Here is an 18,029-nt window from a genome sequence, read left to right on the forward strand (position 1 = left end):
GCAGCATGTGGGATCTTCCCGGACCGGGGCTGGAACCTGTGTCCCCTGCATTGGCAGGTGGATTCTTAACCACTGCACCACCAGGGAAGCCCTTGTGTCGTTTTAAAACCCTCCATATTTCTAAAATGTAAATCAGACCACCAAGTCAAAACCGCCTGTTTTGAACCCGAAATGGATCCCAACATTTTTTTTTTTTTTTTTTTTTTGCGGTATGCGAGCCTCTCACCGCTGTGGCCTCTCCTGCTGCGGAGCACAGGCTCCGGACGTGCAGGCTTAGCGGCCATGGCTCACGGGCCCAGCTGCTGACTGTCTCCAGGTCTCAACTTCCTCACCCAAAAAAATGGGGATGGTAAGAGTTCCTCCCTCCTGGGGCCACTGTGAGGATTAAATGAGCGAATGCAGGGGGTCAGTCCCTGGGAGCTGCTCTGCTTTTCCCTCCAGCTACATCCACTGTCCTCCTCGTCTGGCTTGCTTCTGTTTAGAACCATCCAGAATTGCTGAGGTCCTCGTATGTGCTGCTCTCCCTGGGCCTCTATAATGCCATTTCCTCTGCCTAGAACACTCCGTTTAGCACCCCCCACACACACACACACGCACGCACATGTGTGACTAACTCCCACTCATCCTCAGGTTCCAATGGGAACCTCTCCCCCCTTCCCTCCACTTGGGGTTGGGGGTCTGCTTCCTCCCTGGAGCTCCTGTTTCCTGGGCTAAGCAACTCTAGGCAGGCAGACACCATGTCTTTCTGATTCATCTCTGATTTCCAGCACCTGGCATGGTGCCCGGAGCAGGGTAAATGCCTGGTAAATAATTATGGAAGGAGTGAATGAATGAAAGAAGGAACTCTGCCCAGGTAGGTCATCTCAGTTCTGTACTTGAGTCACTGATGTCCCTGGCCCACATGCGGGACTCTACATACATTCCTGTCAAATCGCGTCTGTTGGATTTCAGCTCAACCATCCATGCAGGAACAACTTTTGAATCTCAGTTCTACCATCCAACAGATTTGCTCCCCCTCAGAGCTCTGCGTCATCAGCAAATCTTATCAGCATGCTTTATACATCTTCATCCAACTAGCGGGTGAAAAGACAGATCACACTGGAGCCAAGGACAAAATCCTGTGAGTCAGCAGTACCAGTTAAAGAGCTGTCTTGTACTAAGTGCTTATGGCCTGCCAGGCGCACATTCATCTCTTCACTTTCTTTACCTTATTTAATCCTCACAACAAATCCTGTGAGTGGGAACCATTATTACCTCCAGTTTACACACAGACAAACAGTAGCTTAGGCACTAGACTACATTTCCCAGCCTCCCTTGCAGGTAGAAGTGGCCATTCGACTGAGGTCTAGTGAATGGAATATGAGTGGAAGGGTTACATGCTGCTTCCAGACCTGGCGCCTAAAAACCTCCCATGTAAGCTCCTCCATGCTCATTTCCCCTTCCTGTTGGTTGAAAGACAATGACCCTGTGGATAATCTTGGAAGACACATATTGAAGATGGCAAAAGCTCCATTAGCCTGGGTCCCTGAATGACTGCGTGGAGGAAAGCCATTCCGCTAACCCATCAATACTGTTCCATGAGAAAGAAAGGTATATTGATTACTTTTGAACCATTATACAATTTGTTATAGCAGCTAACCTAACTAATTAATTAGCTACCCTAACTAAGCTACCCTAACAATGGGCTTTGGCATTAAAAAAAAAAAAGGCTCAGAGAGATTAACTAACCTGTCCAAGGTCACACAACTATTTTGTGGCAAAGCAGGATCTACTCCTGTCTGACTTCAGCCATTGGGTTCTGCTGCATCTCCCTCCCACACTGGACTAACATCACCCCACACCCACCCACTGTCCCACCCAGCCTTCCCTCCGCCACACGCGAAAGAACAACTCTCTTTTGATGTGTGTGATAACCTGACTGGCTCAGGGTGGACCAGTTTTGTAAAATGGTCACTCTCAAACGTCACTCTGCAGAGGAAGGGCACTCAGGTAAGCCTTCAGGAGGAAATAACACTGCAACTCTCAGGCAGAAGGGACAAGGCTCGCCTTAGGCTCAATTAGCACCTCGATTTTCTGATCATTACCATCTGCCAAGGTTTGGGGGCCCATAACCTGGGCAGGCTCTGCAAGTGAGTCCAGACCAGCCCAAGTCTAGGCACTGGGATCAGAAAGTAGTGGGGTTTCCAGACCCAGGTTTAGTTCTAGAGGAGTTGAGAGGTAAGGGTCAGGACAGAGCCAGCTATATAATTTGGGGGTCCCAAAGCAAAATGAAGATTTTGTCCCTCGTTTAAAAATTAAGAATTTCAAGACAGTGACAGCAGAGCATTAAACCAAGCATGGGCCTTCCCAAGCATGGGGCCCTGTGCGATTACACAGGTCACATGCTTACAGAGCTGGTCCTGGGTTGGGTCACATTATGCTCCAGAGGCCAAAAGGTCTCAGTCAGCAGAGGCTTTCCCTAAGGGCAACGTCTAGACAGCGCTCAAGCGCTTGGCTAGAAGGTCAAGTGAGTGAGCCAAGCGGAGTAAGCACCGAATCAGCCTTTACTCCCAGCAAGATGCCAGGGGGCAAAAGGAAGGGGCAGAGGGAAGCCGAGCAAGAGTGAGTGTCCAGGGGCTGCAGCCACAGCAGGGGGCCTGCTGGCTGACTTAATGCCAGGGGGCTATGGGAGCTGGGCAGGGACGTCCCCCTGGCCAAGCCGAAGCCACTGCAGTGCTGGTGTGCAGCCCAAGCCCCACCCAAAAAAGGGCAGGAACTCCTTTCGAAGCACATGGAGAATCCTGCCGGAAGCATATATCAGCCCCCAAGCTCTCTCAGGTGAGCAGTCTGAGCAATGGGTTTGATAACAGGGCAGCGGGTAGGGCGTCTGTGTACTCCTGGAGAACTGAGGCCCCCAGGAAGCTGAGGACCAGACACTCATATGACAGGAGCATAAAGACATCCTTTCATCCCTTCTGCCTCTGTACTTTTATATTTCCTTTTATTTTCCTTTAATGTCTCAGTAAAGTTTCTTTTGAAAATTCCAACCCCGCTCCTCTGTGCTGAATAAAAAGGGGCAAAAAGGGGACAGGAACGTTGAGTAAATGGAATTCCCTGGGTAAGGGGGTTGGCAGCCATCAGTCTACTTGGAGATCTGACAAGAGTTGACACTCAGCTGTCACACTAGGGGTGATGCAGTGGCTGCCACCAGCTTATTTCCAAGTGGGATGGCTCCTTATTTCATCTCAGCCACAAGGGGTCATGAGAATCTTTGCCCTGTGCATCTCTGAAAAGCACATGTACTTATAGGCTGTGCGCCCAAGACTGAGGAGCAGGGACCCTTTTCAAGTAGCCCCTTGCAAGTGATACAGCCAATTATGAGCTTGGTGAGAAAGCTGGGCTCCTCTGAGCAGCCTCCCTGGCTCCGAGTCGCTGACCAGTAGAACCCAAGTCCTCTCTGGGAAGAATTGCGAAAATCTTAATACGGGGCACAGGTGAAGAAGCTGAAGTGCAGAGAAGGGCAAAAACTATCGTGATCAAACAGCCTCTCAGTGCTGGAGCTGGACCTCAGGCCCCTTGTGCCCTGAACCACCTAGAGGGAGACCAGATGGAGGAGCAGGGCCTCTGTCTCAGACCCCAGGGACTGACCAGGGAAGGCTGCAGTGGGCTGGGGCCGCTCACTCAGTGGATGGACAGCGGCAGGCAGCTTCTCCCTTCAATGGTGCCAGACAATCGAATCTTGGCCAGACAGCCATTTGTTAAATTTGGAGCAGAGGACTGTCTTCTGTTAACCCTTCCATGTCTAAGCATTTGGGGGTGGGGTGTTCTCTATTCCTGGAGCCCTGTTTCAGCTGCACTAGGACGGGGGGAGGGTTCTCCTTGGCTATACCTGGTCTCAGAGATCAGAGAACTGGAGTGGTGGTGACCGTGACTGGTCAGCACCAAGCTGGCCACATCTGAAAGCTCCACTTGAATACTCGAGGGTCAGTTTGCACGGGTCACAGGCCAGAATGAAAGCAGGCAGAGGGCAGAGTGACATCGGGCAGCTGGACGCGTGAGAGTAAGGCTGCAGGCCACGGGGAAGCCAGACTGTGGACCGTTAGGAAGCAAGACTATAGCAAAAGCAGGCATCAAGCCAGAAAAAAAGAAAACAGGAATTGTGCCAGATGGTCAAAGGTTTGTGGGTCACAGAGAAATCAGGCCACAGAGGAGAAGGAAATCAGGCTTCAGAACGTCACCTGTGATTCAGAAGGAAGGGAGCTTCGCCTCCCCGTGAAACCAGGTTGCCGGCCACCCAGGTCGCACCCCCAGCCCTCCCTCCAAAGCTGGGCCCCGCCTCACTTGAGCTGCTGGGTGATGAGCTCCTCGTCGTTGAGGTAGCGCAGCCGCTCCTCTTCCACTAGGGTGCGCTGCCGCTGCAGCGGGTCCTCCTGCCGCCGCGCCGCCTCCGACACGCGCATGCTCAGCTCCGCCTCCGTGCCCTTCAGCAGCGCGCGCAAAGACTCCAGGTTCTGTAGCTGCGGGACGCAGATGGACCGATGGACGCGGGTGGGAGGGAACGGAGGCGCGCAGCCGGGAGAGGGCTAGGAGGAGGCAGGCAGAGGAGAGCCCGACGCGGGGCAAGCTCCATGGAAGATACCAATGCTCGGCTGTGGCCGTGAGCAGCAGTGAAAGGGTGGGATGGCGGGGGCGGGGGGCACAGGCCGAGGGCTTAGTTCTGGGGAAGAATAGAGGCAGGAGGAGAACGGCCTGGGATAGTGGAGGGAGGAGTGCCAAGTTGGGCCCTGCAGAAGGTGCAGCTGCATGGCTGTGGCGGTTAGCTGCAGCGAGATGGTGGGGGGCGGAGGAAAATGTTTCGTTCTGGGTAAATATTGAGGCAGGAGAACGGGATAGCGGATGTTTGGGGGGCAAGGGGTGGCCCTACGTAGGGCCCTGCCCACCTTGCGGCTGCATGGCTATGGCTTCGATGAAGGACTCAAGCACTGGGGTTTGATAGAGCTTTCGTGGCTACGCCGGGAAAACCGAGTTCTAAGGCCGAGTTGGGGCAAAGGTGGGGGTGGGCGAGATCTTACCCATTGCCCAGATGGCAACTCTCTGCCCCCTCTCCAGCCTGTCTCTACTCATTATTCTCACCTGACGGGCCCTGGGATACTCTCGAGGAGCGGGCACAGCAATGCCAGGCTCCTGACTGGTGGGACCATCTGCCAGGCGGGGCGGGCCCGGGAAGACTGTGTGGGCTGAGGAAGGGAGAGCTGAGGGGATCTGGGGGAAGGGCTTCCGCCCAAGGGAGGGAAGGGGGTAGAGAATGCGGGGCAGGAAGGGACAGGGACTGCCCTGAGGGATACTGACCGGAGAAGGGGGCTCAGTGAGGTGCATTGGGGCTTCAGGAGAGCGGTGAGGCTTAAGGAAAGGGGCAAGAGGGCTCAGTGAGGGGGACCCGGGCGAGGGATGGGGGCTTGGTGAGGGAGTAGAGACTCAGCGAGGTGGCGAGAGTTCGAGGAGGGTTTCGGAGAGCAACCCAGTGAGCGGCGGAGGGCCTCGGGATGGGGCAGACTCGCAGGAAGGAGTTTCGTGGGCGGGTTCTGGCGGGGCGGGGTTTGAGGGGGCGGGGTTTGAGGAAGCGGGATACAGGGCGAGGCCCCGGAGACGGTGGTACCTGGAGCTTCCGCAATTGCTGAAGCTGGCTGCGCAGGTCATTGGTGCTGTTCTGCAGGCCACGCAGGTGTAGCTGCATCTGCAAACGGTTGATGGCAGTGGGCTGCCCCGCAGGCGTGCTGCTGGCCGAGGGCGGGGGAGGGCCGGACACTGGGGTGGCCCCGCTGCTCCGGCTGCCTGACCCGCAGGCTGCAGACAGGGACCACGAGGACGGGAGAAAGGGAATAAATCGTGAGCCTGGGGTAAAGTCCTCCCCACTCCTGATCCCACACAGCAGCCACAGAGAGACGTGGCTCTGGCTCCCTGCCCCAACTAGTGGTCAGCCCTCTGCGAGGAGCAAAGCGCCGGAGCGAAGGCATCTTGGTCTAAGGTGACTACTCATTTATCCACTGAAGCCTGGTGATGTAGCCACTTTACAGATTAGGAATCGGAGGCTCAGAGAGGGCAAGAACCTGTGGGGGAGGGGAGAAGGGTCACTCACGTGCTGAGGGGGTGGCTGCTCCATTGGAGCCTTCAATCTTCTCACTGTGGCACAGGGGAAAGATGGCCATCAGGGGGTCCAGGCCCCAGACTGGCAAAGCTGGGCGAGACCTTAACATAAGCTCCTCCAGCCCCCTGATCTCAGGATGGAGTCCCAGAGAAGGGAGGCGATTCACCCAGGGCAAAATGATGAGACCTTGGCAGAGCTGAGCCCAGGGCTCCTGCTGCTCGCCTTCCCTCCCTCTTGCCCACCCACATGCCTGGGCAGTGGTGCTGGGAGAAACACCTCACCTGGGGGTCTCTGGCTCCGAGCCTCGCAGTAGGGCACTCTGCACCAGGCCAGTGAGGCTAGCAATTTGCTTCTCCATGGCCTCCATGCGCTCCCTGGGGAAGACGGTGGCTTTGAGCAACCCCATCTCTGGGCATGGGGTCCCTCCTGCCCAGCGCCCCATTCCTAAGATGGATAATTAGAGGAAATACCATTCCCTCCCCAGCCACCAGCACACAGACAGTTCAAAGGGTCCCACTGCCTAAGGGTCCACAGCCCACCCCCAACATTGGAAAGGCCCTTCCCTGTCTGACAGTCACCCCCTCCCTCTCCAGACTCATCTCTCATCACTGGCTCCCTAATGGGCCCCACCCAGGTCACTCTGGGTCTCTGCACATGTATTCCCCCTGCCAGCATGCCCTCCTCCCTACCCTCTCCTCTGAAGCCATCGCAGAGTCCCCAACAGCCTTGAGGAGTACACCCTCCCAAGGGAAGAACAAGTATTTTTTGCTGTGTCTCCCTCACTAGGCAGGGCAGGAACCGTGTTTGCTCAGCTTGGCATAAACAGTGGCCAGTGCAGTGCCTGGCACACAGGCCACAAGAAAGCTGTGTGAATGAATCGTTTCTTCTCACCTCTTAGCAGTGCTGCTTGAGGGCAGAGGGGGGCAGCTCAGTGCCCTGGTTACCTCCTCCAGCCTTGCACCCTTAGCAGGGAGCTGAATGATGGGCAAGAGTTCCCCAGCTCGGAGGCTACTTAAAGAAATGTGCCTCTCTCCCCATCCCCACTTCTTACCAGCACCCCCTCCCCAGTGGACTTCAGCCGGCCCTGTGCTGGACAGCTCTCATGGCGGCACATTCTGTGTCTGAGCAGGAAAGGCACTAAATAAAGAGTTCTACTTCAGCCTCAATATCAGTTGGGGAAACTGAGGCTCAGGGACCGGATGCAAACCCAGGTTTCCAGGGTCCTTGTCTGGGGCCCTCTCATCCAGCTCTCAGGCTTTGCAGATGAAACGTCTTTCCAGTGCCTTCCCTGCCACGGCCAAGTTACTCTGGCGACCCCTCAAGGCTACTCCGGGTCTACAAGGATTCCCGGGTCTGAGAGTCCAGGACACAACCTGCCACGGACTCTGCCGTGTCCCCTCTCCCCACCCCACCCGCGCAGCCCCGGGCCTCGCCAGCGTCCCTCACCTGGTCTCCGTGTCCTTGGCTGGCACAGGCGGCCCGAACCCCACGAGCGGGCGCTCCCCAGGCCCGGGGAAGAGCTCGGGAGGGGGGACTCCAGCCGTCGAGGAGCCCCCGGTGCTGCGGGTCTTGCCTCCGGGGCTCTCGGCGAAGACAGACGAGGAGCCTGAGTCCTTGCGGAAGGACTGGCGCACCGGCGAGCCGCGGCTGGGCGGCCCCGAGTAGGGGCTGTGCGGCGGTGGGGGGCCCCCGGGGGGCGCAGCCACGTCGGCCAGCTTCTGCGGCGACGAGGGCGGCAGGCGGAAGCCGTAGCCGTCGCCGTAGAGCGGGCCGCCTCCGGCCGCCGCCTTGTACAGTGAGTCCTCCAGGTCGGACTGCAGCGCAGCGGCCGAGTAAGTGCTGAGTGAGCGCACCGAGCCGCGCTTGTACAGGCCACCGGCGCCCGGGTAGGCGAATGGGTCGCCGGCGGCCGCGGCCAGGCTCAGGCGGCCCTCGTGGAGCAGCCCGTAGGGGTCGGCGTAGAGGCCCTCGCCCTTCACCAGCACCATGCCGCCCGCCTTGCCCGCCAGGTCCTCATCCGGCTTCACATCGCGCCGCTCCAGGATGGCGCTGGGGCTCGGGCTAACGCCCGGGGCGGCGGGGGCGCTTCCCAGCCGCTCGGCCGCGTGGTGCACGGGGCTGCCGGCGTAGGAGGGCGGGCGCCCCCCGGCGTACGATAGGCGCGAGCGCGACGGCGAGCCCGACGGCAGCCCCGACGGTAGCCCCGGCGGCGGCGAACTGGAGGCCAGGTGCGGCGCGGGCGACAGGTTGTTGAGGCGCCGCGTGGGCGACGACTCCCGCGACGCATACACCATCTCTCTCTGTGCAGAACACAGCCCCCGAACCGGACAGGGCTGGTCACAAAGGGGGATCCCTTGCTTCTTACTTGAGCCAGCATCTCCCCCCTGACGCTTAGGAAGTCCCTTCTGTTCTCTGCCTTCCCACCCTCCTGCTGCATCTTGGGCCCCTTTCCCTTCAGGGCTCTCAGCACGGAGGAAGAAGTGGTGGAGGGAGAGGCACCAGAGGAGCGACCCCCAGCCCACCCTATGGTGGGGGATGGGAAGCGAAAAGGTAAGGGGTGGCTCCTGAGAGAGGTCTCCTAGAATATTTAGAGGCGGGTTCGAGAAATCTGATCGGACAAGAGGGGAAAGTGGCAGATGAGGGGAAGGACTCCTCCATGACTCCACAATTAATGGAGGCCACCCTCTGCTTCAGCCTCCACATTCCCTTCACCAAAGCTGTCCCTGGTGACAAGTGACTAGACTCTGTGCTCCTGGACCCCATCTGCCCAGCCTCCCCAATGCCCGGGGCCTCCCCAGCCATACCCGGAGGTCCCCGTTGGTGAGGTGTGAGCCAGGGAAAGCGGCGTAGAGTGGCTCCTTCCTATAGATCTTGATAATACTGCGGTCCTGGATGTCCCTGGGGGCGGGAGGGGTGCAGAGGGTCACCATCCCCCAGCCCTGTGACGAGGAGAGGAAGCTACTCCAGGCAGACGGAAGAGGGGTGGCCAAGAAGGGCCGCGAGCCCCAACCCCTTCCTAACTCCCTGCTCAGTGGATCTCGTGCCTCGGACTGCCTGCCACCAACACACACACACTCAGCAGCTTCCACCCCGTACACCTCCTCGGCCTCACGAGCCATTTTCAGGTTAGCTCAAGCCAAGGCCAATCAGCAGGGGTGGATGATTTAAAGGGAGGGGGTGGGGCCGGGATGACCGAAGAAGGGGGCGGGGCGGTAGGGCTCCGGGAGGAGAGGGGTTACGGCTGAGGTTGGGTCAGGAGGGGGCTGGGGAATGACCTGCGGCGTCGAACCCCCCCTCAGAGGAGGAGTATGGGGAGGCCCACCCCATTCCCCCCCCGGGGCCACGCCCACCGGACGTCCTCCAACTCGTAGAAGACGTTGCGAGCCTCGTCCTTGATGAGGATGGCTGTGTTGGGCGACTTCAGCATGCCCATGGTGAGCTTCTGCGGGAACATGTGCGCGATGAGTGCGTGCAGCGTGTCCAGGCTGCTGACCTCGTGCGTGATGTGCACGCGCCGAGTCTCCTCCCCGAACTGCAGGAACAGCACCCCTGCGAAGGAGACGCCGCCCTCGCTGTCAGGGCCGCTATCACCGCCACGCCGGCGGCCCGGGGAGCCTTGGGGAGCCGCGCTGGTCCCGCAGAGGCAGGGTCTGAGGCCGGATGCCGCCCCGGAGTGCAGGTGCACCCAGGCACTCCTCATGCTGCCGGCCCCTTAAGGCACCTCCTCGACCCCAGGTAGGTTGGAGTCTGGACGAGGAAATGGGATTGGGGGCAGGAGCAGGTGGGGCAGAAACTGAGAGTGAGTGGTTGCTTTGGGGGAGAGAGGTGAGAAGGGAGGAGATGAAGGAAAGGGGGGCTGCTGAAGGGGGTGAGAGAGAAGCCTAAGGGAGAGAGGAGGCTTGGAGAGAGAGGGACAGGGCAGGAGGTGCTGAGGGAGAGAGAAGTGAGGGAAGAGAGAAGTGGAGGAAAGTTGGAAAGGGAGCCACAGAGGAGGGAGAGGCCTTGTGGGGAGGAGATTGCTGGGGGGGAGCGGGGAAGATGGGTATGGGGGAAGGGAGCCAGAGGCTTACTAGAAAGATGGTTGAGGAAAGAGGGAGTGATAAAGGGGCTGGAGAGGGTTCCAGGGTGAGCAGAGAAGAGGGAGGAGCCAGTAGCCTGGAGGGAAGATGGACAGGCAGTACCTGGAGAGCGCAGCTTCGTCTGGCTGGTTGAGCGGGAGAGGGGCAGGCTCTGTCGGAAGCGGTTCATCCTACTGAAGCCCAGGGGCAGCTCCGCCTCCGACATGGTCTCCAGTGACTCAGCGGAGGCATACGACAGCTTGGCCGCCTGGTCTGCCAGCCCAGGCTGGGCTCCCTGAGTGTGGCGCGAGCTGCGGGTCTGCAGGGGCAGGGCGGGGCAAGAGGAACCAGGAATGACCCCTTCACTCTGCCCATTACCCCCATCCAGGCCCAGGGAGCCCCAGCCAACCAGCCAGTGAGACACACACACACACACACACACACACACACACACCCCGGAGGGTCTCCTGGATTCCAGACTCGCTGTGTGGCTGCAGGAGAGTTCCCCAACCTCTTGGGGCCTTGGCCTCCCTGGGACACCCAGCAGGTAAGGAGTGGGCAAAGGACTCAGGCACCCTGGGAAGCCAGACAAGAAACCATCTGAGCGGGAGCCATGGGCACACCTGCTATTTTAAGATTCCAAAGGACAACAAGAACACAAATGTGTCACCGAGGTGAGCCGCAGAATCGTTGAGCAAATTGGGGCATTAGTTCCAGACATTAATTAAGCGGCGGATTCGCGAGCGATGAACAACTTATCCTTCGTGGAGTTCAGAGGGTTGGGGTGGGGGCGGGAAGCAGGGAGAAAGCAGAGAGCTAGGGACCCCAGGATCCCAGCTCTGGGAGGTATGGGCCCTCAGAGAGCTGGGAACAATGTCCTGGACTTAGAGTGACTGGGAGGACCACCCCAAACCTCCCAAAGCCAGGTGGACCCCAGTTTCGCACAGACTACCTGCCTAGTACATGCAGTGCACATGCTCAGCCCACACGAGCACATGGCATAAGTGCCAGGCCTCAGCCCCTCCCTGCATGGCACACACTGCCACACAGCCAACCTGCCTGGCTAGCCTCCCAGAAAAGCCTCCTCCAGTACCAACATAGCAGCCCCTTGCCCCGAAGCCACAGCTGAGGGTGATACCTGGCTGGGGCCAGGGAAGGCTGTCACCCAGTGACCACTCCCTGCCCCAGGGACAGCTCGATTACTCTCTCCTTGGGAGAGGGGACACCCTGATTTCAATCGCACTTCAAGAGCCTACTTCTGGCTGAAAGCTGGGGCTGTCACTCAGGGCCACAGCTCCTGCCAGTCTGCTCTAGCCCCTCCCCTCAAACCTGGCTGCTGTCAGAAACCCATCTATTTAAGGAAGAAAGATACTGAATCAGACCTACATCATTCCCTGTTATGTAACGTTATATATATATTAGCTGTATCACACATATACATGTTATCAAGAAAAAAATCATGTTGCCCAATTGTATTTTTCTATAAAATATATTGCCTATCTTCAACAGCAACAAATCATTCAAAACCATTAACACTGGTTATCTTGGGGTTGAGACAGAGCATTCCCTTTCTACTTTATACATTTCTCTGCCGGGTGAACTTTGCACAATCAGAATGTATCATCTTTATAATTTTTTTAAAAACAGTAAAAGTGTCTCTAAAAAGGAAGTATTTATTCTCCTCCTCAGCTCCCTCCATCCCCAAGTCCTGATTAAACCCTAATTAATCTCCATCTTCATATTAACTCCATTTAATGTTCCAGTCGGATTAGCACTCTCGAAAAGAGAGAACATCTTCCTCTGATGGACAGTGTGCCCAGCTGTCCCCAAAGTGTCCTCAAGGGCTTGGAGATACAGCAGGTCAGATTTGGGGACATTAGCGGGCATCCAGCCTCAAGCACAATGCCTTGACCAGCGGGTGGGCATGGTTCTGGGGAGGAGGGAGGCAGCGTAGCAACTGGACCCACTGGGGGAATGCCTGTGCCCAGACTTTGGACCCTGCCGCTCAGTTCTAGGCTGATCACCAGTGCTGGCCTACGCCCTTCTCTCTTCCCAGTGTGGGGAACCAGGCCTGGTCTGGTGGTCATCAGGTTGCCAGGCAACTGGAAGGTCAGTGGTTGCCAGGCTAGTATGGATGAAGGGCTACAGAATTCAGGCAAAATGAGGCAGCTAGCAGGGATGAAGAGTAGGAGGTGGCCACGGTGCCTGGGGGGCACAAGTGAGTTGCCAATAAGAAGATGGAACAAGGGCCAGAATGAAGGAGGGGCAGGGATCCTAGGGACTGAGAAGGCTGCCCAGGGAATCCTGCGAGAAGAGATGCCCACATTCCCTGCCCCACCGGTTCCTGTCTCCATCCTGGCCTCCTGGGCGCCTTTCCATTCTCACAGCCTTTGTAGAAAACCCTCTTGAGAAGAGAGAAAGCCCATTAGCATGTCTCTCCAGCCCTGGGCTGGGACAACAGAGCAGAAAAACAGTGAGACATCCAGAAGGACTTCCTGACTAGAGGGAGATGGCAAGAGAACAAAACAGTAATTTAAGCGGAGCTCTCCAAAGATAGGAAAGGGCTTCCCAAAGATCGGACGCAGTGAGCACCGGTCCCTGGAGATGCTCCAGTGAGGAACCGATGACTCCTGGTCAGAGATCAGGCAGACGGAACCCTGAGTGGGGCAGTCAGACTAGGATCTGAGATTCCCAAAAGCTGTCCACAGGCTAGGGCAGAATCACTTGGGAGCTTTTAAAAACACTCTTTCCAGTGCCCCACATTCACTAACTCTGAATCTCTGGGGCTTGGAGCCTGGGGTTCAAGGTTTTTGACAAGTTCCCAAGGTGATTCCAGGATGCTAATAGCTAATGAGGTAAGGCTCGCCATGAGCCAGGCACTGTGCTTAAGACATGCAGTCTCGTGTTTCTTCTACCTTTACAACAACTCTATGATGTAGATACGGTTCCATTTTATGGAGGAGAAACCAAGGCTCAGAGAATTATGGAACTTGCCCCAGGTCACCCAGCTAGTTAGTAGCAGACTGGAATTCACCACCAGGCAGCCTGGCCCTTGGCCGCGTGCATTGAACCCCTATGCTCTACTGCTTCCTCCAGAAAGGCTATATGCCTGATGCCACGACTACAATTCCGTGATTCTCTGATTCAAGAACTTTTCTCTGGGAGGATGCATGCAAACAAGATGTTTGGAGCAAGAAGACACTGGGGGGTGGGCTTCCCTGGTGGCACAGTGGTTGAGAGTCCGCCTGCCAATGCAGGGGACACGGGTTCGTGCCCCGGTCCGGGAAGATCCCACATGCCGCGGAGCGGCTGGGCCCGTGAGCCATGGCTGCTGAGCCTGCGCGTCCGGAGCCTGTGCTCCACAACGGGAGAGGCCACAGCAGTGAGAGGCCCACGTACCGCAAAAAAAAAAAAAAAAAAAAAAAAAAGATGACACTGGGGGAGTCTGGAATGTATACCTCCCACCCCCTGTCATGGTGCCCAGGATTTGAGGGACCAGAGACTCCAGGACGCAAGCAGCAGTCTAACTCAGTTCAGTTCTGAGCCTGGTGCCAGAGAAGAGGAGGTCCAGGAGCGTGCTCCCTTGGGGGTCAGCAGGATGCCCCTGGAGGGGACAGACATCTCTCCAGCTGTGGATGGTCCAAACTCTCCAGAGGAGGCAGGAAGACACCGTCCCTGAGCCCAGCCCTCCACTTGGGCAATGGGTTTGGGGGTGTAAGTTTGTGCGTCTCTTGCCTGGCACTGACCAGCTTCCCCACAGTGGAAAGTAAGAAAGGGATGAGGGGCCCATTATAGTCACGGGGCCTCCCTGGAAGATGAAGTCTGAGTTCAGAGAACAAGGCCCTCAATAAGATCACGGGGTACACTTCCGTCCCCTGGAGCCAGCAGTCCCTCCAGGCTGGGGAAAATGCCTCTCTCATTCCCAAATGCTCTTTACGTCCTGGGGAAGCCTGAGCATCCCCAGCCCAGATCCCCAGCACGGGTGGCACAAACTCCCACACTGGATCCACAAGCCCCTGGCAGGCGAACCCAGGCTCTCTCAAAGCAGCAGACCCAGCCTGCAGTCCCACACCCACCACCCACACCAGACGGTCCCTTGCAGATGCACAACTTTGTGCAAAGCATGTGCAGGGAGGGGCAGGGGCGGGAGAGCACATGCGGTTGTCACGGACGCAGAAGCACCACACACTGACCTTGAAACTCCAATAGTTTGGCTGCTGATGGAAATAAGAGAAGAGATGGTTATGTGGGGGCGCTGGGAGGAGAGAGTAGGGCCAGGGGCAGGTTAGAGACCCTTGGCGCTCAGGACTCAGCCCTGGGACATGGGCCCTCCACCCTCCCAGGAACAGGAAGGAAGCCATGCCTGGTACATCCCATTCTCTACGGAGGCCCGGGATGGCCCTGAGCGGGCTCCAGGCCTGCTGCTGGGGGAGGGGAGAACCATCATTCCAGACGTTTATAAGCCACGTAACCTAGTCACAGTAACTGTCCTCGGAGAGTTACAGGCAGGAAAAGACGCAGATGACCATGATACAGGGAACACGTGAGACACTGGCAGAGCTGAATTGGAGCTGCAGGGTCAGAGAAATGGCATCTGGTTGTGGCTGGCCAGGGAAAACTTCCCGGAAGAGGTGGCGTTTTTGGTGAGTCTTTAAAAAATGAACATTTTTGGTGGGTCTTTAAAAAATGAGCAGCCGGAGGTTGGGAGGAAGAGCCTGCTGAGCAGAGGGCCTGGGGAGGCGTGTGCAGGGGGTGTTGAGGGAACAGTTCAGTTTGGCTGGGGCGCAGGGCCTGGGAAAGTAGCAGGTTAGGCTGCGAAGAAGGGCCTGGGGCCGGAGGAGCGCCCTTAAATGCCAAGCGAAAGAACTGAGACTTAACTGGCTGGACAAGCAGAAAGTATTTGCGTGAAACTGAGTGGGATGGGACTGGACCCCAGGAGGGCTGATGGGGCAGGGAGTGGAAGAGGGAGGCAGGGGGCCAAGCCCAGGGCAGGGAAGCCTGTGTAACACGATGGACCTGGGTTATAGGGAAAGTGGACAGATGCCCATCACCCCACAGCACCGGGCAATGGACGGGGAGCCATGGACAGCAAGGGAGTGTCGGCAATGTTCTGTGGTTGAACAGATGAGAGGGGAGGGCTCCTTGCTCCCCTAGAACGGGGGCCTCAGGTTCCTCCTCATTCACAATAACCTACAGCCACCCTGCGTTCCCTGGAGACCAGAAGGCCCCTCCAGATGGCTAAGGACAAGGGAGGAGTGGCCCGGAGGCCGGATTGGTTCTTGGCAAAGCCGAGGGCACCCTGCTGACCGGTGCCAGCCTCAGCAGGAAGACAGAGGCAGCAGATGGCCTGGCCCTGGGGCGCCTGGCACCAACAGACAAGATTCCCTAGGCCTCAGAGCCACTGGCAGAGGAGACTGACACCAAGGGTCCCTGATGGGGGGAGGACACCACGGCGGGGTGTCCTGTGCCGCCTGAATACTTTAGTGGCAGAAAGGAGGTGGGGAGGGGCCCTGCTGGGCTGGAGGCTTCGGATCCTTAGGGTGGGGGTGATGCCAGGCTAGGGCTAGGATGAAGAGGTTTACTCACCAGGACCATCCCCTCTGGGCCACAGTCCCCACCTCTCCCCCCAGCATTTGCTCCAAGAGAGGCAGAGGAAGGGGACAGCAAAGTCTGGGTGTCAGGGGATGCCCACAGGTGCTGAGGGGAGGGGAGGGGGGGGACTGGAGTACCAGGCTGTAGCCACAGCTGCCTGTGGCCTTGGGGAGGGGAAGGAGAGCAGAGCGAGTGGACATGTGATGGCAGGGGGTGGGGGGCAGGGCAGGCAGAGCCAGGCAGAGGGCAGGGGAAGGTTTACGATGAGAGTCATGTCTGCAGCCCCAGTGGTGACGGACGGCTCTGCAGAGAAGGCCACCGTCCCTCATCCACCACCACCATCACACCCCCTCATCCACCACCACCATCACACCGTGTACACACAGGCCACCCACAGCGCCCTGCAATGACAGGCCCCACACGGAGAGCTGCGTACAGACGCGCAGACATCCTCCAGTAATGACATCGCCACAAACACACCCAGAGCAACAAAGACACGCCCACAAAGGGACACAAACACTTGGAGAAAAGCCCTCCATGGTCAGAAACAACCCCAGAAACAGAAACTCAGAGACAGAGCTATTCAAACGTGGACCAATCCCATTCATACAAAACATGCACCCCCGGCCCGCCCAGGACACTGACCTGTTCACACACACTCCCACAAGCAGAATCACAGAGGGCCCCCTGGCCCCTAGGGAGTCACAGAAACAGACAGAGACATGATGGATACCCATTCACACATACGTACACACATACACGCACACCAGCTGCGGAGACACACACACAGAGAAAGTCTCGCCCCTCCTTCCCCCCACTAGCCAGGTCACGGCGCCTCTGGCCGCCTCGGTCACTGTACCATGCCTGTGATGTCCCAGACATCATGTGGCAGGTAGGTGAACTCCCGATTCAAAAGAAGCAGAAGATGCGCCCCCCGGCCCCCCCCCGCCCCAAATGTCAACACATCAGACTCAGTATGTGCAGACAGCTGGGGCCCACCTCATGTCTCTGGGAGGGGGACAGGGATGGGGCCTGGTTACAGCCACGCTAGCCATGCCCTCAACCTGGACCTGCCTCAGGCAACGCTGGGCACATCCATGGGGCAGCCAGACCTGGAAAGGAGGGCTCAGTAGCTGGGGCCAGGGGAGAGGACTGGGTGGCATCAGTGCCACAGAACAGGCCAGCCAGGCCCCACTAGCGGGTAAAGGTGGAAGAGATGCTGTTTTTGTGCTTGGTGGACTTGGAGTGAGGCTGAGATCAGAGTCCTGGGGCTTCGGGCGCTGGCTGGTCGAGTACACAGAATCCCGCCCCTCCGTCACCTCCCCCTTCAGGCTGGCCCCACCAGCAGGGAGGCACAGAGTCTCCTGGCAACTCAGTGTCCTTGGAGGGGAAAAACCATAGTAGGGAGAGGTCCTTGGGGATGCCGTCTATCCCCCGTCTCTGTCTCTTTCCAGGGTGTTAAACCCATGGGACAGCCTTGGGTGCCTAAGAGCGGAGGGCTCCTCTGTTTGCTAAGGTAGGACTCTCCTCCCATCTCCAGCACCCTTTACTCCTCACCCTCTTCCTGGTTGTCTGTTCCTCCCATCCTGCCACACACAGTGCCTGGTATAGAGTAGGCTCTCAACAAGTATTTGGCCATGAATGGGTGTCAATAAAACAGGACCAGCCACAGGTGGAAGGGGGTGTCTCTGCATAGTCTGGTACCACTTTCCATCTCCTGGCACTCAGGACAGCTCAGCCTTCCATGTCTTTTCCCTGGGAATTTCCCAGCACCAGAAACCCCCGGAAGGAGGGCAGAGGGCAGGAAGGGCCCAAGAGAGGTCTGGCTCGCCAACCCAAGTGAAAACCTCCAGTATTAGGGCAAAGCTGTCTCCCTCCCCCATTCTCAGAGAGGGGTGTCTCACCTTCCCAAAAGACAGTGAGACAGTGAAAAAAAGAAAGGGCTGAGTAGGAGAGGCCCTTCCAGGTCATCACTTGTAGGGAAGAGTCTTACAGGAGCTGGAGCAAAATGAGAGGTGTTCTAGGAGGATAAGATGGAAGCCAACCCATCCACTCTGTAGGGACCAGGCTTTCAGAAATGCGAGAAGGGGAGCTTCCTGGAGACCCGAGGAAGCAGCGCCAGGGGGTCCTCAAACTCCCTGCTGAGAAGAGGAAACAGCTTCTTCCCTCTGGGGGCTAAGGAGTTAACTCCCTCCCTCCTCCACCCTAGGCGCCCTTGGTGGGGTTCTTCCCTCCCCCCTGCAGCTGGTCCTTTC

The 18,029-nt window shown here is 57.7% G+C and overlaps 1 protein-coding gene across 16 annotated transcripts in view; it reads right to left on the minus strand.

The window, feature by feature from the left end:
- Positions 1 to 18,029, minus strand: part of SRCIN1 (SRC kinase signaling inhibitor 1) — a 67,826-nt gene that overhangs the window by 19,134 nt on the left and 30,663 nt on the right. For 10 of the 16 annotated variants that reach the window (XM_067716575.1, XM_067716578.1, XM_067716573.1 and 7 more), the window contains 8 exons: positions 10,306 to 10,501; positions 9,475 to 9,673; positions 8,929 to 9,022; positions 7,571 to 8,457; positions 6,406 to 6,498; positions 6,116 to 6,159; positions 5,636 to 5,823; positions 4,321 to 4,496 (listed from right to left, as the gene is read on the minus strand). In XM_067716575.1, coding sequence (XP_067572676.1) covers positions 4,321 to 4,496; positions 5,636 to 5,823; positions 6,116 to 6,159; positions 6,406 to 6,498; positions 7,571 to 8,457; positions 8,929 to 9,022; positions 9,475 to 9,673; positions 10,306 to 10,501 — 1,877 coding nt within the window. Of the gene's footprint in view, positions 1 to 4,320; positions 4,497 to 5,635; positions 5,824 to 6,115; positions 6,160 to 6,405; positions 6,499 to 7,570; positions 8,458 to 8,928; positions 9,023 to 9,474; positions 9,674 to 10,305; positions 10,502 to 10,636; positions 13,592 to 14,375; positions 16,689 to 18,029 lie in introns of those variants that run through there. The other 6 variants (XM_067716580.1, XM_067716574.1, XM_067716577.1 and 3 more) reach the window with 3 other exon arrangements.

The sequence above is a fragment of the Pseudorca crassidens genome, chromosome 19 (genome assembly GCF_039906515.1).
Source record: "Pseudorca crassidens isolate mPseCra1 chromosome 19, mPseCra1.hap1, whole genome shotgun sequence".
Taxonomy (NCBI): domain Eukaryota; kingdom Metazoa; phylum Chordata; class Mammalia; order Artiodactyla; family Delphinidae; genus Pseudorca; species Pseudorca crassidens.